We start from the raw sequence: 24,738 nt of genomic DNA on the forward strand, positions 1-24,738 counted from the left end.
CAGATGAAGTCCGCGATACAGATGTAAGAAAGTAAACAATCATTGTACAGGAGTGATATATAAGTGAAATGCAGGAACTGAACTTTCACACTATGTTTATCTTCAATATCAAAAACCAGATAAGGCAGAGAAGAGCATGAAACATTCAGGAAGGAGAAACAAACAGGAGGTTGACAAGACCAATTCCTTATCCTACTATCAGAAGGCAAACATTTCCCTGCGTGCCCTCAATGTAACTAACAACCCCGAATAGACACCTTCAGAACATTGAAATAAAAAATAAAAAAAATGGGACAATCCGAGATATCGCCTCTCAACGAACTCTAATGAGAAAACATAACACCTCATATCGGATGACCTCATCAAGTTGGAGGTAAGGTAGTGGGCATGCTTGTCTCTAGTATGTAATATGATCGGATGCAAAAGTACAGCTAGACAAGGAGGGTGTGCGATTTCAATTAAGATGTAAATGTTTCGACCAATATCTTGTGTATTTATTTGCAAATAAATAGCTACTCTGAACATTTCTGATAATTTGGCCCAAAAAAACCAGGCAACAATGTTCTGCACTATGTAGAGCTACATTAAATACATTAGACAGGGATGTGTGATATACTGACGTCAAAATGCTAATAAAACAGATTTACTAAGGTTTTAACACATACTTAAACTGCGGTCAAATTACCAAATCAAAACAGGGTTTTCCAGGAACAGGTCTAAGGTCCCAGGCATTCTGGGTAATTGTTACGTTCATCAGGGCTAGACTGCAAGATTATGACAAAAATCATTATCACAAATGTTTTGGCCATTATTGACATCCCGATTTTTTAACACGATTACTCATTAACGTTTAAAACAAAATAGAAAAAAAAAACTTGTCTCTTAAACTGAAAAATTATGTAAATAAATCGCACAGCTGAACTACTGAAAAGGAAAACGGTGCGCTGCGGATTTAAACCACAAGAAGAAAAGAGGATATCTGCAAAATGGAATGAGTCACAATAATCGTTTAACCTCGATTATTTGGTTTTTGTTATTGTTGAAGGCAAAATTGACGAAACTATTCATTTTCTATGAATTGCACAGTAAAAATCAGGGCACATTAAACTGATGGAAAAAATACATTAAATGTATTAACTTTTTCTTCCTCTGAAAGTACTTTCGGTTTATATAACTAAGGCCACACATATTTAAAAATATCACACTTTTCATAACCTAATGAAACCCATATTAACAAAACAAAAACTCTCCTGACAATATTTGCAAAATATCTTGCTGCACATAAATTGTCACATTACGTTTACAATGTTTCAAGTATACACAAACATAAAAAAAAGAATTTCCTCTTAAAACAATATGTAAATGACTGTATCCCTGCTGCAAAAATATACTGTTATCTCATCGCTACTATGCGTAAGACACTGTGTGCTTCTGAATCGGCATCATCAGGTCAAAGTCACAGCCGTTATTCTGCATGAATGCGTCTCCCTCTCCACTTAAAACCAGCACAGCCCGCCCCCTACAATATGGGTCAGCTTGCACAGAGAGAGGGAGACAATAAAGAGAGGAGTAAAAATAGAGCAGTCCTTTGTATCGAGGAGCTTGCCACCACGGAAAGAGGAGTGAACGAGAAACTACATGTCTGTGTGTGATAGAGAGAGCGTAAAAGAGAGACTGCAGTGGGAATGGGGGAGAAAGCCGCACTGACGTCAATAAAAGCCCAAGGCCTGAAGAGATGATGATAGGATGATAGTAATGAATTGCTTCTGCTGAGGAGCAGAAAACATCTGCTGAATACACGCGCCAGACCCTCCATTATCAAACAGACAAGATAAACAGCATAGCCCCTTGAAAAACTATATCACGCAAAACAGCCCATGTTCTGAAATGACTTTTGCATGAATTGATTGTTTAAAATTGGGTTTATATGTGCCACCACTTTGCATTCAACCAGAAATAACGGAATTTACAGTGAAGGCAACTTAAAAAGTTGAGCGATTTAATAAACAACTAATCACGTATAATAAAGGCATCCATTTGAATAAATCATGTATTATCAAAATATTATTATAATATTACATACTGTATTCATATTGTCAATGAATAAACAGTTTTAAATTTAAAGGATATTTTATTTAAAGGATTCAAAAAGTAATAAAGAATAACCTGTAAATAGAGGGTAGGAATATACAGAGAATGAAGGGCTGCGTGTGATGTCACAGAACCTGATGATGCATTTTGTCTACACAGACTGCCATTGGCTGTCCATTGTGGTTAGGTTCTGCCCTGGTTAACATGAAAGGATTTAGGATGCCAGTCAAGGCCTCCCACGGCAATATCACATGACAACTACCGTTTTTTTCTCTCTGTCTCCCGCTTGCATTATCCACAGCTATTCTCACTGAAGGCTTTCTCAAGGTCACTCCCATCACTGGTGCAGATGCAGCTGGTTACAAGCTGACTTTTGATCACCCACCAATGATGAGGACCGGAAGATGGAGAATGCCAGGTAGAAGTTGTGTATTATTAAGAACAGTAACATCCTTTCAGGCTTCAGGCTTAATTTGGTCCAGATCAGCTTTCGGTTCCCCACTGAATAATTTACTACTTTCTCCAGCACCACTGGAAAATACTTTATCCATTAACAAGCTTATAATGGGACATTTTGAAGAGATAGAGCCGGCAGACGGGAACGTGGCCTCACCTTACGGACCGAACACCTGTCTGTTAATATAAAAGTTGCAGAATGGATGAGGAAATCATCTACGGTTTGGCCAATAGATGATGCCATCATCCATTGCCAATGTCTGACAGAAAAGACGACCAAATGTCCTCCAACATGTGACTCTTGCTGCTCTATGCTGCACGTTGTAAACAAATATGAACAGGGATAATGATATGTTCACACCAAACGAGAGCGATCGCATTCCATGCTCGTGGGAATAGTTCGTTATTTAAGGTGTCAATGAGCTCTTCGCTTGAATTTATCGCTCGGTTAAAAAAACGTTCAATGCAAAGATGTGAACTCGGGCCGGGCGATGCGAATCAGGGGGCGCGATTGCCGTAAACGCAGATGCCTCTGTAGATATCAACTAGATGCTGCATTGGCATTGCTTTACGTAGGTCATCTGCAATACTGGAACGGTGCGAGCCGGTCTTTGATGCCAAGTCTGCGGCTTTCCCATGGAATTGGGTTACATTGTAACCGTTGCTCATGTTTGTTTTCTCCACAGGTAAAGAGTGGAAGGATTTTTTTCGACAACAACGAAAAGGTATCCAATTTTGGGGGAATTAGTGTTGTGGCATTCTAGCAAACTGCGAGTCACGTCAGTGAACCGTTCCAAGATGGTGGACGCGTCTACATGCATGGAGAATTAGGTTTCTAGCTATTGATATCTATGGGTTCCACGATTGCTCACTTTATAACACCACATGGCGATGTTTCATTGTAGACATTGTCCGGTGGCAATTTGGTAGACATTGCCCAACCCTAAAAATAATATATTATGACTTCATTTGTGACATGGCTGCAGTGGCCCTACTCTCTTTAAATGGACAAGAAGGACCAGGAAGGATGGAGAGAGAGAGTAAATATAAAAATAATGCCTCAAGCTGTGCTGAAAGGCAGTTGAAAAGAGAGAAATGGAAACAAGCAGAAGGAAATGGGTGGATTTCCATGTCTCGGTACGACACGGGTATTAAATGAACTGCCTGTGGGGCACTGAGCCGAATTCTGTAACTTGTGTCCTCCTTAGATTCCCTTGGACCGAGAGACCCAAACACACACACACAGCTCTGGTGTTAAAGATCTCCATGATCAATGTGATCATCACAGAGGTGTAGGCATCACCCAGACATATCTGCATGTGTAAACTAAATGTGCTGTAAAAAATCCAGGATATAACATTCAAAATGTACCTGTCCTTTCCTATTGACTCCAATGATTCCAGATGTAGCTTCATGGGGTGCAGTCACAAAAATGGTCTCGCCACTTATTCTGTTCATGTAGATGCAGGTGCCGGTCTCCAGGTCATACAGATGAATGTAACCGTATTTAGTGACGAGAAAGACGACATTATGTTTGGCGCTCATCTGTGGGAAAAGAAATGCGTTTTGGATGTCATGAATGAATGCATGGTGTCCATTACTCCGGTGAAGTCAAATTACTTGCATACCTGCATGGCCACTGGGAAGTCATTCTGTGCTTCAGGAGGAAAGAACACATCCACGGCTTTCTTTGGGAACGGCTGGTTGCCGGTCGGTGGTGTGCCCACTTCAATAATATGAAGCTGCATAACAATAGTAGTAGTTTGTCATGTTTCTTTAGTCAAATTAACGTTGTGCAGTAACATAAACTTCTCCATATAATTACATATTAAAGGGATACTGTCATGACAGAATTTTCATTTTTGGGTGAAGTATCACTTAAAGTGTACCAAATAGTAATTATAAAAGAGCTCATGTTGTTTATTATAATTACATGAGTATCTAGTAATACAGCAGTAATATAAACATTCGAAACTGGCACTTCTCAACACCACATCCTCAAAAACAATAAAAACTGCTAGAGCATTTCTTCTCGCACTCAGAGAACTGTGTTAAACATTGATCATATGGTTGTATTAAACAAAAGGTAAATACAATTAAAGGTATTAAATGCAAGAATCTTTATCATCTGTAGAAATACCTTTCCTCCTGCCTGGCCTCGCACAGCAAAACAAAACAGAGTGGATTCCTCGGTGTTTCCCTCCATTTTGAACTGGGCAAAAGCAGCTGCATGACCCTCGATAGGCTGTGACACCTTCCTGTCAACTGAGTACAGCTGCATGGCACCAACGACTCTGTTTTGCTGTAAAAGAAACATAACACTCAAAAGAAGGTTTGGGAAAAAAAACAATTCACACCCACATAGCCCATTTGACAGATAAAGAGAGATAAAGAGACAGGGAGGTAGATAGATGGAGTGATACAGATGCTTTGTACTTAAATGGAGAGTTCACCCAAATTTTTTTAATTCTGTCATCATTTACTCACCCTCAAGTTGTTCCAAACCTGTATAAATTTCTTTGTTCTGCTAAACACAAAGGAAACTATTTGGAACAATGTTAGTAACCGAACAGATCTCGCCCCCCATTGACTCCCATAGTATTTATTTTCCCTGCTATGAGAGTCGATCTGCTCGATTCCTGACATATTTCCAAATATCTTCCGTTGTGTTTAGCAGAACAAAGAAATGTATACAGGTTTGGAACAATCTAAAGGTGAGTAAATCATAACCGAATTTTAATTTCTGGGTGATCTATCATTTTAATAAATGTGTCTGCTAAATAAATAAACATAAAACAAAAAAAATTAAATAAAGAACGGTAATATCAAACTCCACACATCCGTGGAAATGGTGAAAAATGCAGAATGATTGTGACACCTGAGCTGAAATGCCAATGAGCAGCAGCCACTTCTGCTTGGCATCGGTGCGGTAGTTGATGATTTGACATCCTGCCAGGCTGGAATGTCTGTCGAACACTTTGATCGGCTGAGAGTCTCCTTCCATGCTCCAATGGTAGACTGCGTTATCGGTCACCAGGGCGACCGTGTTAAGAGAGATCCATTTCCAGAAAGTGACATCATCGGTCATGGTATGGGCTTTCATCTTACTCTTCATCTCGATGTTAAAGATCTGAAGGGTTTTGGCAGCTGGAAGGGGTGAAGACAAGACAAATATTAGGAAGGATTTTATAAGAAACAGACAAATCTATATGATTGCTAAAGCATCCGGGTAGAAATATTGTCAAGTCATGGCAGTTACACAAAGCCAAGCGATTAAGGGTGTACAAAGACCGTAAGTTAAACACTGCAGTTTAAGTGAAAAAGGGAATACACTTGAAAAGAAATGGATGACTTTTTAAGCATTGCTCTGGAACTGTATAGTAAACACCGGCGACTCATCTTAACACATTGTGTCCCAGTGTCGAGTGACACACACTGGACTGAATAATGTATGTTATGGGAAAGGAAAACCTTGTCGACAACTCACCTGTTAAGTTCCCGCCTGATTATTTACAACAATATTGTTTATTTTTCCAAAATACATTCATACCAATAAAAATAAGAGAAATGTTGCAGGAAAAAATGCAAAGGCTTGTAAAGTCAACATGAAACAGCATTTGCAACCCATTTCATTTTTTAAATGATATCACTGTTTTTTTACTAATAAATGAATGAATTAACTATTTGGAAAGATTCTTCCGAGCCTGCATTATATACTTGCCTAAATTCCTACTTTGCTACTACTACTAGGAGGAATAAAAGTATACATCATTGTGATGGAACAGTTTTTTGCGTTCCTCCTGGATGCAGACTTAGATCAACAGGACAAATCCTCAGCCGTAGAAGGAGCTTATTTTTAAAAGAGGTGTGACAATTGTGGAGTGGACACGGTTTGGTTTACATATGCAACCACATTAAATATACAGTTACTGTAATTTACTTCAAATTTGATCGTACAGCACATTACTAGTTTTAGTTAAAAAATTTAAGGTGGAACGGTTATTTCATTTGATGAATACCTTTATTTTCTAATCTATATAATATCAATGTGCACTGATGAATTGTACACAATATCAGAGACTCATGTTGAAAATAAATGGGGTCCATTTTAATTTCATGTTGACTGTAAGCAGCTTGCTGTGCAGAACCATTTTTCCTGCGCATGCATCTATGGATTTTGAACCAAGTGCGGGATCACAGGCTGCCGTTTAGCCGACTGTTGCAGAAATCTTATTTCATTTAATGTGCGTTTGACGGAAACAAATGACCAGTTTCACACCTGATGCTCAAATCACAAGTGCAGAGCAATGAATGGGGGTAGCGTGAGCATTAAAGCATTAGAAAGACAGTGAGGAGGAGGGGTCAATCCACATTCAAAACTGTCCCAATGTGGAATGGAAGCGACTAGACTACAGTTCTAAACACCCATACAAGAAGACTTGCTAAGAACCACAAAGTCAGTCAAGCTAAAACCACAGGAGTCTGTAATTTTTTACAAGGCTGCTCATTTCTTTCGCAAGAGATCTATGTTCACGCAGGGTGTATTTTTTAACTCAGATCTAACTTGAACACATAGAGTAACCAATTTAATTTAATACAGTTTGCACTAGCTTTTGTAGAATCGTGAATCTCCAAGAGGAGGATTGAGTAAGCCTATATTACTTTAACATATTGTTTAGGTAACATGGTGGTAACAGGATGTTATGAACCCAAAGGAAGCTATGATAAAACCGTGGCCTCAAACATCTAATGGATTGAATTTTAAACTGCTGGAGACTGTCTTGGCTCTTCAATGACAGCTAATCACTGTTCTGTTTTCTCTAACGAATAGGCAAAGCGAACAGCTAATGTCACAAATAAACTTTGTTCAAGCAGAAAATTAAATCTGTAATGCCAATGTCACCCATTTACTTCACTTAACATAGCAATGGCAATTAAAAACGCGATGAGGGAGCAGAGTATAAAATGGTCAAGCTACAGTACTTACACTAATTTAACGGTAATTCAATTTTGCCAAAAGACATGCGGCTTAGTATCAAAACATTGTGATATTTATTTACACATTACCTGCAGCCATTAACTAAAGACATTGAGTAACACAGTTGCTACTTAAACACAAGCTGTGTAGCAATAAAACAATGGAGAAAATAAACCAAATGGACTATGAAGTACATAAAAACATAACCTCTATTTATATGGTCATATTGAGATGCTTAATGTCAAGATAACATTTAGGGCGAGGGTAATTATTCCAAATGCAAGCAGCTGAAATTTGTCAAAATATAATCCAAATGAAATAAACAGATAAGCAAATATATACCCAACAATATTTCAAACCCCAGAAACAGAAAATAAATTACATATACAGAAATCAACAATGATGTGAACATTCAAATCTATGAATTTTGTGAAAGTCAAATCCTGTTTAGCTTAAGTGGGTAATTAAGATTTATACTGTTGGCTAAACAGTCTTGATCTATGTAAACAATATCAAATAGTTGCCAGAACATGTTTGATTCACACAGACTATAATTGTGTGAATCTGCACGGGGCCCATGCCTGTACCTTGGGGCACACCTCTCTTATACAATTACAACAGCAACATTATTGATTTGTAAATGGCTGTTAAGAACACGTAACTTAACCAAATTTTGAGGAACCAAGTGTGTAAGCTTTTTGCAGTCAAAATCATAACCCTTTACAACATTAAGGAATGAGGCCGAACAATTACGACCATTTTGGAAACAGGATTCTGACTTCCACAAATAATTGTACTAAAATGTAAACTCACCGTCTGCATACACATGAGAAAGCAGCAACAAAACAAAAGGAAACAAAACAAAAAGACAAAGCAATTATGGCTGCATGACAAAAAATACACAACATATCATGTTAATGTGGGCAAAAATGTAACCTATAATGAGGACAACGCTAAAACATTTCATACAATATCTGGTCCATTAAAACTAAGAGGAGCTTTAGGTGAATTTGGGTGAACAAAATCAAGCTAAAAAAAACACACATAAATATTTAAAATTGATTTAAATCAGTTTAATGATTTAGTTCACTAGCAAACATCCAGCAGTCCACAAATGTTTATATTATTGTTAAGTATGTCTTTTAAAACATACCTTTAAGCGCTATGACTTTGCTGGCTGGGTTCATGATGGCGCTGTCAGCAGAGATGGGCCTGCGGATGGGGGTGTTTGAGTCCGCCATGTCAATGATCACCACCTGCGCCTGCTCTCCAACCTTCTCCCGCACACAGATGAACTTATCGGACTCCATCGTCAGGGTGCTGAACCCGATGTTGGCTGGATTGATCCCCAAGTTTTGGAGCTGGAAAAAATATTTTAATAATATCAGGTTTTACTCAGACCTCGAAACAATGACCGTGGCAAGCTACAGATTACAATAAATCCATATAATTGGCACAAACAACTCCAACTATAACCAAATATTTTTCTTCAATACCAATATCTAAGCACTGGAAAAGTCACCACTTTAAGTTCCTCTGCTACGGAGAAAAAACAACCGGCTCTGCTGTGTGAAAAGACCTTGCTTAAGGAGTTTATCTTAAGGACATATTCTCAAAAGAACAGATTCCTTTTTTAAACAAGAGTGTCTTCATAGCCGAGAACACATTTGTTAGATTACACAAGTCAGTTAGCATGACGATTTTTTATTAAACTAACTTTTTAGTTTTGGTGGTTTAGGTGTCACATCTCATTCTATTTGAGAACGCCTAAAAAGAGAATATGCATGTTTAACACATGCAACCTAGAATGACTGATCTCGACTTATTTTAGTGTGTACAAGCTATACATGGCTGAAATGACAAAACTGATTCTCTGATGAGCGCGCAATACTTTCTCTACACACTAACAAAACAGATTCTTTCTTGTACTATTAATTGGTCTAAATCTATCTTGTCTGTCTCAGAAAGTATGATTCAGACTATATGACTAAGAATCAAATGCAGTAACATTAAATCTGAAAATAGACTTGCGTTTAAAATTGGTGCAGACAGCAGCAAAGAGGAAAAGTGATTGGGCGTAGGAGGCATTTTAACTTTAGTCATTTTAGCTTAAACTGACAGCTACTTCGAAAAGGGACTCTTCTTCCATCTAATACCAATTCAAATGGCCTTAAAGGGATACTTCACCCAAAAAATTTCCTTCGAGTTGTTCCAAATGTTTATATATTTCTTTGTAATAATTAAAAAGATATTTTGAATAATGCCCCAGAACTGTTTGCTGTCTTACATTCTTCAAAATGTCATCTTTTGTGTTCAACAGAACAACAAAAAAAATGTTTTTATGGTAGTCAATAGGTGTTGAGATGCGTTTTGTTATAAGCATTATTTCAAATGTCTTTCTCTGTGTTCATCAGAACAAAGAAATGTATAAACATTTGGAACAAAAACAAATCGAAGGTGAGTAAATGATGACAGTACTTTCATTTTTGGGTGAAGTATCTTTAAAGCGGAAACTGTGACTATTACTGAAGAGCAGCCAAAACCCAGCCCTGTTTTTTATCAGACACCAGACAGATCTCTAATACCAGTAGGTTCATACAAAGGCAACAGTCTAGCACAGAAAAGACAGATAAATAGTCAAGATTGTAATATTGCAAACTGCACCACCTGCTATCCATGGGGGTATAACAAAGATCAGAGCCTACAGCTGAACGCATGACACAAGGAGCCCTTGCCTTACATAACAGAACTTACAGCATTGAAAGATCTGTAATGCACAAATTAACCGTGATGCTGGACAACAGGACCTCCACTGGGATATTAACTACTAAACTCTAATATTAAAAGCTTTGTTCTAGATTAAAAAGACAAAGCAGACAGGAATATGAACTTTGGTCATCACCATAATATTATATTTATGTAAATCTGCAGAATGCTAGAATTGCATCGCATTTTATGCAAACTATCAAGTAAAGAGTTTTAATGCAGAGGTTGTGGTTTAAAACACGATTACTTTAAAATGGATCTGACCTAAAAGAGTCTGAATGACACAATCTTTGTACTTTACATTGGTATAAAGAGATTACCCCAAAAATGAAAATTCTGTCTTCGTCATTAAAAGCCTGTGTGGCTCAAGCAGAACACAAAAGAAGACATTTAAAGAAATGTTGGTAATCCAACAGCACTGACACCCATTCATTTCAATTGTATGGGCACAAAACCAATGCAAGTGAATGGCTGCCAGTTATCAACATTCTTCAGAATATCTTCTTTTGTGTTTTGGCCAGAAAAGAAAGTCATACAGGTTTGAAATGATAAGAGGGTTAATAAATGATAACAGAATCTAAATTTTTGGGTGAACTATACCTTTAAGTTCCTAAATATTAACTTAAGCCCTATTCGCACGAGATTAGTATTACATGGGAACCTCTAGTCATTTGTAATAATTGCAGAGGTCATCTGTGATCTTAACCCTGTGTGAATCGGCCCTGTCTTCAATTTGTAATATAAAAATTCCCTGCAAATTACCTACAATATTTTGACGAACACCGAGGTCCTCTGATAATACTAGTTCTGTGCGCATCGGCATCTCTGTGATTTTGCAGGCTCATATATCATTTTTCAAGGTTTTATCCACCGTTTGCGAAAAAATGGAGGCTGTGTTGAAGTGTTTTGATATTATTTTGGGAGCTCTCATCACATTTGAGGCCATCATATCCGGGAAAGGAAAAAAGTCTGTAAATTGTAGTAAAATCACAGGCTTCACCTTTCCAGTGCGAATGAGCCACATGAAGTACAGATGTGGGGAGGTCATTTCTAAATCATAGAAGGTCACCAGATAATACTAATAAGCTTAATACTACACTGTGAATGTTTAGATGATTTTATTTTAGCTAACAAATGTATTATTGTATCTCATTGTCTCATGCTGCACAATTTCTAGGAAGACCTCAACGATATCACCAGCACCTTTTTATCAATGAAGAACTAACACCGACACGCCCGAGGCCACACCCACATTCCACTGTCATGCCAAGCAGAACGCCACATCATCTTAACGAAAATTAATCACTTACTGTAATTACTAGTCAACAATTTTCAAATAGAAAATGAGTGAAAAAAGAATCATATGATCTTATATTTAAAAAATGAAATAATACAAAATTAAAATAAATGATATTCTACTTTTTTATTTTGAATACAGAGACAAAGATTATTTTCATAAACTTTCTCCAGTGCCCACTATAAATTGAACAGAAGCCTGCTCACAAATATACCTCTGACCTTTCTTACACTCTCCTGTATCTCCAGATGACATCACGCACAATGACATCAGAGCAGAGCAGTCCGTTCTTATTGGCTGATGATAAATCCAGCCCTTGCCAGTTCTCATAATGTAACGAGTGAAAGAGTAACAGTGAAGCAAACATAAGTGAGAGAATGCTAACTCCTGTAGCGTTAGCCTTGGGCAAAGCATGAATCATCCACAGCACGCAACTCCTGCTCGCTATGGTGTCGTCACAGACATGCCCAGAAACTAACCTCCTTTCCCATTTGGTAAGTCATCAGTGTCTGGCCTTCAAGAACAAGCTGCATTGCTCAAGAAATATCCAAACAGTACAAAAAAATATAGGCCGGTTCCCTTTATGGATTTTTGGTGGATATTTCCCTTCAGTGCACAAGACGATGTGACATCAATTTATTCTGGCCAGGAAATAGGCCAAAATAAATGTAATATGGAACAAGGAAAGCTGCTTATAATGGAGATACTCGGAAATCCTATTTCTAAAGTCAGATTTATAGCTGAGAAATTTCTGACATATATTTTATACGTAAATGTATAAGCAGCATATAATAGTATATAGTATAATAGTAACTTTTGACCCCTTTCCTGTTGTAAACTTAACTTCCTGTTTTACACTGTGCATATTACAGAGATAAAGATAATTGCTGTGAACTTTACCAGTGAGTTGACATAAAATACATGCCAGATACAAGAGGAAAGGCAGAATTCAAAGGTATGAACCGAGTACGAAAGAGAAAACCAGTCAGCAGAAAGATGCTTCCTGTCGTGCTTCCTAAGAACAACGCCGTTATTTCACTGTAAGGCATCAAATAATTTTTTACTCTACTTGATTCATTCAGATTTACAGGCAACCATCAAATAAATTACTTGCCTTTGCCTACCAGTTGGCATTTTACAAAACCCCGTAACCCCTATCGTGTCCTCATTAAACATTAAGAAAAGCCAGTCACATGACTTTACCGGGTTAACTAGCACATAATTCTGTCATGCTGACCTACACAACTTTTGAGGTCTTAATGCATTTGGCACGTTTCTAAGGGTAAGCTTCTCCACAAATCAGTGCAAGTGAGAGACGCTTCTCTAAGACCTTATGACACGAGCGCTTCTGAATTCAAACGTATAAAGTAGGCATGCTGTTCAAATTCAGGACATTTTAAGGCCGTCAGCACATTCTTTTCTGTACTAATAACGGCCTACAGGAACCTTCTGTGTCGCTTTAACCCCTTTCCTTCTCAACACAGGGACCTTCGCACCTTGCTCAGCATAAAATCCTCGTTCACTACAACATTAGAAAGCTCAAGGAAAAGTGGAAAAGGATACGGAGTGCTGAGGCTTGCAACGCACTGCCATCGTTCTCCATAACAGGAAACGGGGACCTATTGTCTAGAAATCTAAATCAACATGTTAGAAGCTTTGACCATATGACTGCATGCGACATGTGACCAGCCAAACAGGTTTGGTGTGGACAGTAAACTGGTAAATGAGAAAGCTTTGAATGCATATGCATGGTTTCCACCGAATAAAGCTTGCTTAAAATAACTCTAAATACATCTGTTTTTCATTCAATGAGTCTTTTTGAGGTATGCAGTGATTTGCAATGCTGAGCTGTCTAAAATGAAGAGTGGATCTCCATCTACACAAGACAGTCATGTGAGATCAGCAGGTTAAGAGTTCGAAGATCAAATGCATTTGCAGGGCTTGTAACGTATTTAACAGCATCACACGGGCTTAAAACATAAAACACACACACTCTCCATCTGATAATCACCTGACTAACCTGTAAATGTTACTCGTATAAGAGTAAAATACTCAAGATCACTCACATTAAATCCAATGCATTATAGACTTGACTTGCTACTTTGTTCAAGGAGAATAAATGTAGTCCAATGAGGAATATTTGATAATGCATTTCAATAAATGTAATCTAATGAGGAATATTTGATAATGCATATGCAAGTGGAAGTGCTTGAAAAATCAATACATGTTTTTTTACAGCGCATGCCTTGAACATTGAAAACCTTTCAAAATGATCTACATACAGCATTAACACATCTATTATATCATTTGAATGTGGTACAATCACAAGTAAAGTATAACACACCTAAGACACATACTTCATTAAATTGATTCTTGGTGACTAGACCCCAGTTCTGTAAATAAATATTCCCATCAACATGCACCTACTTCAGCTTTATTTTTCAGCGGAAAACCCAAATTTCCAGCTGTATATCTCTACATTATAACAACACTAGCATGTGAAATATACAGCATTGTGCCCTCCACTCTGTACCCTGACCATTAGCTGGCAATTCACTTGAAAGTGATGTTAGAAATTCACATTTTAGGAAAAAAGAGGCTTTAGGCTCTTTTTGGTCAATTATGCCCTTTACTTTCGTGAAGTACAGAACTATGATCTCTATGCTAAAAAATGACTTTTGCAGCTTTTAACATACACAAATGAATAGCAAAGCATTTTTTTCATGTCTAAAATGGAAACTGAAGGTTCAGTATAAGGAACAAATAAAAAAAACATGTGTAAAGATAAATACTGACCATAACAGGCCAGGTCCTGTGTAAACATGATGTTTAACAATAGCTAATAGGTTAACCCATTGGACTGTTTGTCATATGAAATGACCTAAGGACAAGGACACAGAACAGAAATGTAATAAACTGAAATACAGCAGCTTTGTACAACACACTGAGGCTGCCATATATTATTTTATAATGAATTGCATTACAATATAATTGGTGACCAAACACCATTGCAAACCTATAGCCGTATACACAACGTCAGCAATACAACACATAATAATGAGGATTAGCAAAGCCATAATGTGACGTCTTAAGGCGGGGCGTCTTTACACCTGCTACCTGACGCACGTATTCTCGACGTCACGTTCAAAAATCTGTCCTCTTACATTAGACAACGTTTAACATGAATAAACGAATCCTGTCCCATAGAGATTCATAAAGAAGTCGGTACTATTTTCTCTATAGTTGTTTTTTATATTTTTGTATACGGTCCGGGGACAAGGTTGCGTGTAGAGTTTAGTGTAATGACCCTTCGACAGCAACACCTTCCCATTTATTATCAGTTTAATCACTTCCATCTTCAGGCCACAAACCTATTTTATGCTAAGGTAACGTCACAGTTTGAATACAGCATTACATTTACACTAATCTAACTCCACCGGTTGTATATTCAAAACAACGATGATCAAAATGCTCCTGCCTGTAAAGGCAACACAACGTCACAAGGTTTTGATACACATCCGTTTTAATTATTTTCTGGCTGACTGTAACGTTAGCTAGGCTAACTCCCCTGCTACCGCTTGGTAATGGGAGGTCTTATTCATCGGGGAGTGGGTTTGACTACAACTGTGTTTTTAAAACGACACTCGTGTTTTCATTACAATCTAACAAACTCACAAACGAATCAATTGTGACTATCATTTAAAGATTTGAGGCTTTACCTGCAGGTGCTCCTGGAATCTGATGGGCAGGATTTGAGCCATGATGATGGTGGTTCCTCTTCGTTTTCCCCTTTAATTCCTGCTATTACCTACTCTAAACTACTCCAGATCCAAAGCTGGGAATGAAAGGACGCGGTCTTGTCTTTTTGGGGAAGGGAGATGAGCCGGGGATGTGTTAGGTTACTCTATTCGCCCGTTGAATGTAAATGAGGCGCTTCGACTCCAGAATGTCAATCGCCGCTGAAGGGAACTCTACAAACCTGCAATGGCGGCGGAACCCGTCCGGTGGAGATGCGCACCGGAAACAGCCGTAGACCTCAATGGAGGCGGAGGGATACAGACCGCTGTGAGGAAGATGGGATTTTATTTGGTTTGACATTAAACGGTTGCCTTTATAAACAGACAAAAAAAACATTAGAAATATTTTTGAAGTATTACGAAATATTTTGGCTCATTTTAAAGCGTAAACGGTAAGCGTGAGTGTAAATACGATTAATAGAGGAGGTACTACTTTTTTCGCGATTCGCCCTTTGCTTTTTGCCACATCATTCGTCCTCGTGAACTGACGTCAGATCCGACTACATTTCTCGTAATTATTTTCAGCTAGGTGACAGTTGAGCATGTAGTGGCCTATTGGGACATCACATTTTATTCAAAGTCGTGAAATGTTAATGTGAACACTTGCATTTGATTAATTTGAATAAAGTTAAATGCTACTATTAGTGCATATTGTACAAAACACAACAAACCAATAGGTAAATATGAATTCTATGGCATACAAAATATACAAATAATAGGCTATGTTATTAACTTGCGTCCACGGCCTCTTCTTCTACTCCACGAACACAAGGTGACGAAATATATAAACCAAAAATTGTATTCATTCAATAAATTCTACACAACTGACTCTTGATATAAGGACCATATTAACAGTTGATATTTGGGACTTTTATTTTGTACTTAAATATTTCTTAATTAGATACATAACCTGATTTAAAAACTGATTTTCACTATAAAAAATGGTCAAGATGACCCTAACTTGATGTTTCACATTAATTCTAGAACCTCTACACCAAGCCCTTTTACTACAGAACTATACATAAAGTACGTAATGCTGTGAATATCATCAGCACTGTTTCATAATCCTGTAGTCATCAATTCTTGATCCTGTCCAATTTCAGAAAGTGACATTGTATGTTACAAAATACGCATGTATTAACGTAACATATGATGAAATATAAGTTCTCTGAAAAAATATTTTTTCTGGTGTACTGCTGTTTGGTCATCCTAGATTTGGCAGCTCACTACATACCAGCAACATGTTTACCAAACTCTTTGTGGAATCTTCAGTAAACTGTTGGATAATACATTGTTGACTAACAGACATGGTGTGGAAAAGGAGAAGTGAACTAGTAAGCAATTCCTCAAGTCTGTAATGGTGGGGCTGATAGCAATGAAGTGTAGCTATATCCTCTGACAAAGCCACAGTAAGTTTGTGGATAGTTTGCTGTGTTCAGAGTGAAAGGTGTGGCCAACAAAGTGAACTTGCTGAACTGAATCATGCAGAAGCAAATCTGTACAACTTGTGTATTTATACATTCATATATATACTAGTGCATTTAAGCATTAATTCAATTATAAAAATGGCATAGAAGCAAAACTTGACAAGTTTAATAAAACAGTAGAGGAAGTAGTACAATACCATCTATACAACAATACAAACATGTTTTGCACAAAGACCTTTTTGGATATACCCAATTCAAAGTGCGCAGTTTGGTAAAGTAGTTAAATATTAATCTTGTGCTGACACCTAGTGGTATTATAACAAAACTACAGCATTACAACAGTAGTTTACCCACAAATACAGTACAAAGGTATAACAAACAATACAGTAACACTGAAAAAGAAGGCATGGATACGTTTTTGAAAGTGTTTTTTAATGTTATCCATAATTTAAGTGGTCTATGCAACACATAATACTTCACAGTGAATAAATAAAATATTTGGTCATTGAAACTATGACAAAAAACTATGTAAAGTGTTATCAAATTACAATGATCCCATTCAACATCAAAACAGCACACATTACTATAACCATAAAAATACTTTAAATATTCCTAATCCAATAAGTACGATACATGTTCTATTACAAAGAATCTAAAGTGCAAACAGTTACTGTTATCTTTAAAAATAGACCAGTCACAAATTCAAAAAAGTAACAATACGACTACAAAAATACATTTTTAAAAAATTTCATTTTAGTGGTAACTTCAAAAAAAAAAAAACACTTTCCCGATCAATCGCCTTACACATTGAAACCAATTAACTAACATAGTTACAGTGGTCACATGAGCTAGTGTGCATGGTTTTGGGTATTGCCCCAGTAGCTGCTCTTGCTATGGTACCCATGCTGGACCCAGTTGTGTGGTCTAAAAGACTGGTTAGGTCTGAAAGGGGGGCGTGGCATGTAGTGTGGGCGTGGACTGTAGGGCCCCTGCCCAGGAACAAATTTCTTCCTTGGTACAGGGTTCCAGATTGGGGCACTGGCATATATAAGCTTTAAAAAGAGAAGAATACATCTGAATAAATGACTTTTTCCAAGATTTAAACCGATCCCAAAATTCATAGCTAACTCCTGTTTTACTCAACATAGTTACATCCATCAGTGACATTGTGTACCTGGTATGGAGGTTGGTTGTGGAAAGGTGGGGTAAACAGGGGCTCCCTAAAGCTGGTGTCCTCATCGGAAGATGATCCAGAATGGTAATCCGATGTGACTCTCTCCACAGCACTCGTCACCCTTTTTGTCACATCCTTTTTATCATCGTCATCATCGCTCGAGAAACTGGCTACAGTGAAACCGTGATTCTTCTCACCGTACCTGTGCGACCATTTTAAAAGACACGGATCAATAAACAACCCAGCACAGCAACATAGATGCGATTAATAGAAAACGTTTAACCTTTTATTTGACAGACTAGCAACATCTCACCTGCAACACACCTCTCCGGGGTCAACCCATAGAGTGAGCTCTTTAGGCAGACCAAGATCTTTGTATAGCACTCCACTCTCGGTACAAGCTCTGAGCAACTCCGCATCCTCTTTCTGAAACCGGTTTACTCGAATACACCTGCATTCAAATATATATCAAATACATGGTATAGAAGAAATGAATTCTTTATAGAGAATGTGAAGCTGACGTTACATTTACATTACATTTATGCATTTGGCAGACGATTATATCCAAAGCGACTTACTTTGCATTATCCTATACATTTGTTTCCAAGTATGTGCAATCACCTGGAATCGAACCCACAACCTCGCATTTCTAGCGCCATGCTCTTCCCACTGAGCCACAGGAAAGTTACACCCTATGTTGCATGTTGCCGTGCCGCCGCCATCTTGGGATGATCAATCTCCACTGCTACTATTGTTTCGATATGTGCCGTTACTTGTTCGTTTGATAAATGGAGGAACAGAATGTGAAAGAACCAGGGGATTTTCCTTGACGACTCTGTGTAATGCTATTGCAGTATTTAACAGAGCAAGACCGACCTACCATAGTTATATTTCCTAATCAAACAAGTAAAACAAAACTCTGCATTGAACGCACTAGCATCGATCCTCCAAAAATGGCGCAACATTCAACACATCACGACCTAGCTTCACATTTTCTATTATCAATGATAGAAATGCTGTACCTGAATGCCTGACCCTTGCTGGGGTTGTCTGGATACCAATGACCCTTGTACTTTTCCTGTAATGCCACAGTTAACCGCTCTACCAACAGGTCCACCTTTTTTGCATCCAACTTCTCCGCTTTCTTTATTAAGCGCTTCAGGAAAAATACCACTGCCGCTATTTCTTTCTTCATTGTTAGCTGTTCAGCTGAAATCCAGGTCCAACTTCTGTAAATGTAAACCGATTTACTTTTACGGCGTTAAACTCTTTTTAAAAAGAATGAATTAATAAAATGATGTACAATAAACAATGGAAATATAAAATAATCAACAAAACCAAATTACATATGTATACAAACAATTTCAAACATTACATAGAAACGGACTCTGCTGTTTTACACAGTGATTTATGTTCAATTTCAAATTCAATAGATCAAAGTCAGATCATGTCTCAACTCAAAAAGTTACCTTGAATCTATGTTAATAATAGAATAAACACATTTATCAGAAACAAAAGTTCCTCAAATTTCGTCTGTCTGTGCTTGTGCCCCTTGCATAAGTCAATATAAGATGGGAGTTCAGGCGGCGGGACAGGGCGTTAGATTGGCGCGCTGAATACATTACAAACGTTTAAATGACACGCGACCGTAGACACTGACGTCATGCGTGTAAAAAATTGTAACGCCCGGAATTTCTGAACTACATCAGCGTTATAAAAAAGTAATTTAACATATTTGGCACTTTAAAAGAGGCTTAAAATTAGTTTTATAAGTGTAATAAAGTGGAACTCTTTAGAATATTTACGTAATGTAACGTAAGGCTTAAAAGCGCGCCATTTTATAATTTCAAGTCTTGGTTTTATCATCATGTAGTGATGATCACACATTATACATATGTGTGTCAAAAAGTTGTGTATATTAGACACGTAACTACATTTGATTTAACTGTCCAACAAAGAATAGGCTTCACCTTCAATGAGTCCAACTAACGTTACCGGCGACCTTATTTAAAGATCAAATATCCTAAAACACCAAAGGATTTTATACTCCGTTTATTAACTTATATAAATGATACAATTATTGTTACGAAGTGAAACTAGCCCCTGTATCCTAGCCGAAGTTAAAGTGGCGTTAATATCATTTTCCGTTTATTTTCTGATCATTCACGATAATAATTTAAAACTTTACATTTAGGTATTTTTCAGCGTTCATTAGTTGTAAGTGGTGTTACACCAGCAATAAAAAAAACTGACCGTATTTTCCCTTCATCCACATGTGGTTAACTCCTGCCCGCCTGGCACACGAGACACTTCCAGAATCCGAAAGCGAGTGACGTTTCTGCGCATGCTCTGTGGAAACGATGCTGGAGGGAATCGATTCTTTTGAATCGCTTGGTCCAGGTTGACAGGTTGTTTTAAGCAAGTTTATCATATCTTGTTTTTGAAAGGGAGGGTATTGTATAAAATAGTGCCGTTAATATAATATACACAACTTTAAGCTTAGCTACAACCTTGTTTTAGAAATGAGACGATGGTGCCCTCTGATGGTGTGGGGAGGTGAATTTCAGGCATGTTTCATAGGCCTAAACAGTCTTATGTTAATTTAACATACAAAATATAATAACCAGACTACATGCTTAATTTGTTTAATTAAATGTGCGTCTTTCACAGGATGAACCAACAAATGTTAGCATACAAGGAGCATCGTAAGCAGGATATATCAGGATGTTATTTACCAGTGACCATGACGTCTTAACGTTGTGGGAAGCACCCTATGGTAGAGGATATCACATGCTTTCACAGTCAGTAGAACATTACTTAGGATGTTATTTTTTCAACATAAAAGTTTTTTAGGTTATGCAATTAGCAATCACTGTTGACAATAAACATGAGATAATTTTGTGTAAGGCTGCATGGAGATATAAGAATTATATTCATAGTAGAAAAGGCAAATGTCAATAGAAATATATAAATAAATATTTAAATGAGCTAAAATCGATCTATTGAATTGTTATTTTGTACTATGCAAATTATTTAATTTGTGACAAATCTGCAGCTCAGTAGGTGGCGTAAATGCACTTGCTACATTTTCGAAATCCCTTTGAACACAGAAAAATGTAGAGTTAGGTTGCTTTATGCGAATGTGTGTAGTGCATAGTTCATAGTTTTACTCTTATCAACTCAACTCCCATCAACTGCAGGTAGAAAGACTTTGTAACTGAATAACCACATTACATATCTCTCTCTCAGTGGTAATATGAAGTCTCTTCAGTCATTGTTTAATGTGCTGATGGAGTTGACTAGACCCTGGTTTCGCCTGTTAGAGCATGGGTTAGGATGATGATCACCCAGCATCGAATAAACCACCTCTAGCTGTGGATGAGATTGGCGAACAGACTCAGATGATATAGGATATCGGCGATTGGTTCTTTCTGTAAAACATAAGACTGTAAATCTACTTATAAGTGTACTTAAACACTGATTGCATTGCACATAAAAATATCTGGGTGGATCATGTTTGCTTATAGGCATTCAGTATTATACCTCTTATTAAGTGAGATTACAATAACTCACCGAAGCGCTTAAGGACTACTGTGATGATCAAGATGATGAGAATCAGCAATGCAGAAATCACCAGAACAATCTTCATATTATCACTAAAATGTGAAAATCTTGAATAAAAATAAAAAACATGACACAGGTGTTTGTATTTCTCTGGCCATTACATTGGTACATTCTGTAACTGATTACCTGTTTTTTCTCTCATAGCAGTCATCAAGAGACAGATGGAGCACAACTGGCTTGTTCAGGGATGAGTGGTTTACCCAACAGGAATAGTTTACAGAATCAGACATGGCAGAAGATACATTTAAATACGAATGAAGGCTGCTTGATCCATCTGGGTTGGTTCGGTTAGTGTTGTGTGTCTTAGAGATGTTGTGAAATTCTCCATGCTTGAGCCACACCTGCTGTAGATCAGAAGGGTAAAACCCCTCAGAGCTGCACAGGATAATGGAAAATTCCTCTGGCTCTTTTATACACGATATGGACACATTGGGATTTGCTAGGAATTGTAGAAAAATGACACAATTATTAGAAAACATTGAACATTGATCAAGATCAGATTCAAGTCAAGTACAGCATAATTACACAATCTCAACCCTTATGACATTACAATCTTATATGAATACAGAACACAAAATAAGATATTTTTAAGAACGTTGGTTACCAAATAACATTGTCCCCAATTGACTTCCATTGTACGGACACAAAACCCCTTAGACTTTTACTCAAAATATTTCTTTTGTGTTTCACAGAATAACATGAAGGTAAATAAATCATGACATCATTTAGGGGTGAAGAATCCATTTAGGATTCTTAAAATGACTTACCAACTACCTGAACAGTTGTTTGGTCTATTCCTAGATTCACAGAAGGAGGAGGTATTTGTCTTTCCAAAGTACATTTGTAAGTGCCTGAATCGTTTATTTGAAGATTTGACAGCTGAATTTTTATTTTTTTAGTTTCTATAAACCAGAAAAGTATAAAATCTTTGCATGACTGGTTAATCTGTGATGTAGTATTAATATAGTAAAAACATTTTTTTTTATCCATAGTTAGAGATGCATGCATGACTTCAATGTCAACTGAAATGTTGTAGTTACAGCTGATATTGACAGACGTTCCCCGCTGAACATTAATAACTCTGTGTTGAGCTGAAAAAAACACAATCATTTTAATAGATCATGTTGAATCACATTTTGAATATGCCATTAACACTATTTTCTCGCCAGATTATATCAAATGAAAAGATACTGAAGGCTATTGTCTTTTTCGTGATCAGTTTAGAAAAGCATTTTATTACCTACGATCAAATACGGAAGAATCAACACGCACCAGGCTAAAGCCAAACACTTTGATGTTTTCTGCAAAGAGAATAAAAATAGTTTAGATTCTCATGTCTATATGAAACGTTTTAATAAGTGAAGTATCTTCCATTTTTGATTTAAAAGTAGGACCTGAAAGCACCATAATGAAAATACTCGCCTTTGTTTATCAGCGAATCTCATTTTATTTGGATTCTCAAAATTTAAGCGTGGAACAAATTTCACCTCAGCAAAAGCAAACATGGGAAACTCTATAAAGTTTCTTTTTATAACCTTCTGCAATCTGGAATGTAAGCTTTAATATTTTGCTTGGAATTACAAATTGAAAATGTATCAGATTACTCCTTTTTAACTCCTCCAGTACCCCTCCATTGGTTTGTTCTATTTGTAATGTACAGACCTCTGTGGGAGTGAGAATCGAAACTCATCTGAAGGTTCTGCTCATTTCTTATAAATTTCTTAAAATAAATACTTTTAGTTTTAGTTTTATTCTTACCATTTTACTCTTTCTTTCTTGTCGATAATATCTGTCCTGTTTCTTAACGTGATGTCTTTGTTCGCAGATGATGTGCCCAAATATTTGTTAAAAATAAACTCTTTGAATGAGCGGCTTCTCACGACCAAGGGACAGTGAGAACTACGGTCTAACATTTGTTGGAGGAACTGGTTACAACTCGCTGCTGAGTGATATCACTTGCCCCACATAGCGTCATCAGATCAGGCGACCAAATGTGGTTTGAGGTTTAACATACAAAGCATGCACAGCTTATGGAATTCCAATACATTTAAATACGGAAACTGTTCATTCTTACATTTACATTTAGTCATTTAGCATACGCTTTTATCCAAAGCGACTTACAAAGACTTTAGAGAGCAATAACCGATATGTCATACAGGAGCAATAATACAGTAGGTGCCAATACAAAGTTACTGGTTTCAACAAAAGCTAGACCACTATCTGTTGAGATAAAGGATTAGTGTTTTTTTCCTACACAGTATTCGCAGAAGAAATGGGTTTTAAGTAGTTTTTTTTAATGTTGTGAGAGATGTGGTTGACCGGACCGAGTTAGGCCTTATGGGAAGGCAATACAAGACGCCGCTGGTTTACTGAACACAGGGATCTTGATGGGGTGTAGGAGTGCAGGAGGGTGTTAAAAGGAAGCCGGTGCATATCCAGCGATGGTCCTGTAGGCAAGCATTAATGACTTGAATTTGATACGGGCTTCAACCGGTAGCCAGTGGAGAGAGATGAAAAAGGGCGTCACATGAACCCTTTTAGGCTGTTGGATGACGAGGCATGATGCTGCGTTCTGAACCAGCTGGAGTGGTTTGATTGCCTTTGCAGGAAGACCAGCAAGGAGAGCATTGCAGTAGTCCATCCTTGAGATCACCAGGGCCTTTACAAGGAGTCGTGCCACATGCTCAGTGAGATAGGGTCTAACCTTTCTAATGTTGAATAAGGCATATCGGCATGACCGCGTTGTTTTTACAATGTGATCATTGGACAGATGTTCAGCTGGTGAGGAGGGGGGCAAAGAAGAAAGTATAATGTCTTGAAAAGCTATCGAGTGTTAGGTGCATTGCTCACCTTGGTTGTATAGAAAGACCTTTTAACTGTGGTAACACCAGCAGAGAAAGAGGTCAGTAGTGACTGGTAGTCCCTTAGGTCAGTAGGATTCTTAGTCTTGCAAATGTTAAATAAAACCTTATAGTAAAGTGTTAATGAATTTTCTTTCACCATTTCCAGCACAATTTGTACTTATTTCTATGGATTACATATTTTGTTATATGTGTCCTTTTCTGTTACAGTCTCACCGTTGCTTGTTCAGCTGGATTGGGTCATCTGTAAGGTTCCCAGGTCATTCC

General features: G+C 37.4%; 3 protein-coding genes across 6 annotated transcripts in view; all 3 read right to left on the minus strand.

The window, feature by feature from the left end:
• Nucleotides 1–15,608, minus strand: part of cltca (clathrin, heavy chain a (Hc)) — a 29,240-nt gene extending 13,632 nt beyond the window's left edge. Inside the window, 6 exon segments of the mRNA XM_056735964.1 lie at nt 3,919–4,092; nt 4,176–4,289; nt 4,688–4,849; nt 5,426–5,694; nt 8,679–8,886; nt 15,308–15,608. Coding sequence (XP_056591942.1) covers nt 3,919–4,092; nt 4,176–4,289; nt 4,688–4,849; nt 5,426–5,694; nt 8,679–8,886; nt 15,308–15,349 — 969 coding nt within the window. The 5' untranslated portion in view covers nt 15,350–15,608.
• Nucleotides 15,609–17,223: 1,615 nt separating this feature from the next.
• btg3 (B-cell translocation gene 3) lies at nt 17,224–20,318 on the minus strand. Its single transcript, XM_056736543.1, has 5 exons — nt 20,240–20,318; nt 19,009–19,215; nt 18,300–18,437; nt 17,987–18,188; nt 17,224–17,864 (listed from the first exon to the last, which is right to left on the minus strand). The coding sequence occupies exons 2-5, from the start codon at nt 19,179–19,181 to the stop codon at nt 17,661–17,663; spliced, it is 717 nt and encodes a 238-aa protein (XP_056592521.1). The 5' UTR covers nt 19,182–19,215; nt 20,240–20,318; the 3' UTR covers nt 17,224–17,660.
• A 343-nt stretch (nt 20,319–20,661) lies between these two features.
• LOC130411982 (uncharacterized) lies at nt 20,662–23,514 on the minus strand. Of its 4 annotated transcripts, none has more exons than XM_056737033.1 (6): nt 23,369–23,514; nt 22,851–22,911; nt 22,378–22,701; nt 21,737–22,049; nt 21,560–21,642; nt 20,662–21,417 (listed from the first exon to the last, which is right to left on the minus strand). In XM_056737033.1, the coding sequence occupies exons 1-6, from the start codon at nt 23,369–23,371 to the stop codon at nt 21,254–21,256; spliced, it is 948 nt and encodes a 315-aa protein (XP_056593011.1). In that variant the 5' UTR covers nt 23,372–23,514; the 3' UTR covers nt 20,662–21,253. The 4 variants fall into 4 exon arrangements, with proteins under 4 accessions (XP_056593011.1, XP_056593010.1, XP_056593009.1 ...); XM_056737032.1 differs by having other exon boundaries at nt 20,662–21,432; XM_056737031.1 differs by having other exon boundaries at nt 21,560–21,657.
• Nucleotides 23,515–24,738: the final 1,224 nt, after the last annotated feature.

Source organism: Triplophysa dalaica, chromosome 22 (genome assembly GCF_015846415.1).
Source record: "Triplophysa dalaica isolate WHDGS20190420 chromosome 22, ASM1584641v1, whole genome shotgun sequence".
Classification (NCBI taxonomy): Eukaryota; Metazoa; Chordata; class Actinopteri; order Cypriniformes; family Nemacheilidae; genus Triplophysa; species Triplophysa dalaica.

Coding starts and splice junctions, on each gene's coding strand:
- btg3 (XM_056736543.1), bottom strand. CDS start 19,181: ATGAAGAAAGAAATAGCGGCAGTGGTATTTTTCCTGAAGCGCTTAATA. Junction 18,438..19,008: donor AGCAAGGGTCAGGCATTCAG/GTACAGCATTTC, acceptor ATTTGAATGCAG/GTGTATTCGAGTAAACCGGT. Junction 18,189..18,299: donor CCCGGAGAGGTGTGTTGCAG/GTGAGATGTTGC, acceptor ATGGTCGCACAG/GTACGGTGAGAAGAATCACG.
- LOC130411982 (XM_056737030.1), bottom strand. Junction 22,702..22,850: donor TCTTCCGTATTTGATCGTAG/GTAATAAAATGC, acceptor TGTTTTTTTCAG/CTCAACACAGAGTTATTAAT. Junction 22,050..22,377: donor AACAACTGTTCAGGTAGTTG/GTAAGTCATTTT, acceptor TACAATTCCTAG/CAAATCCCAATGTGTCCATA.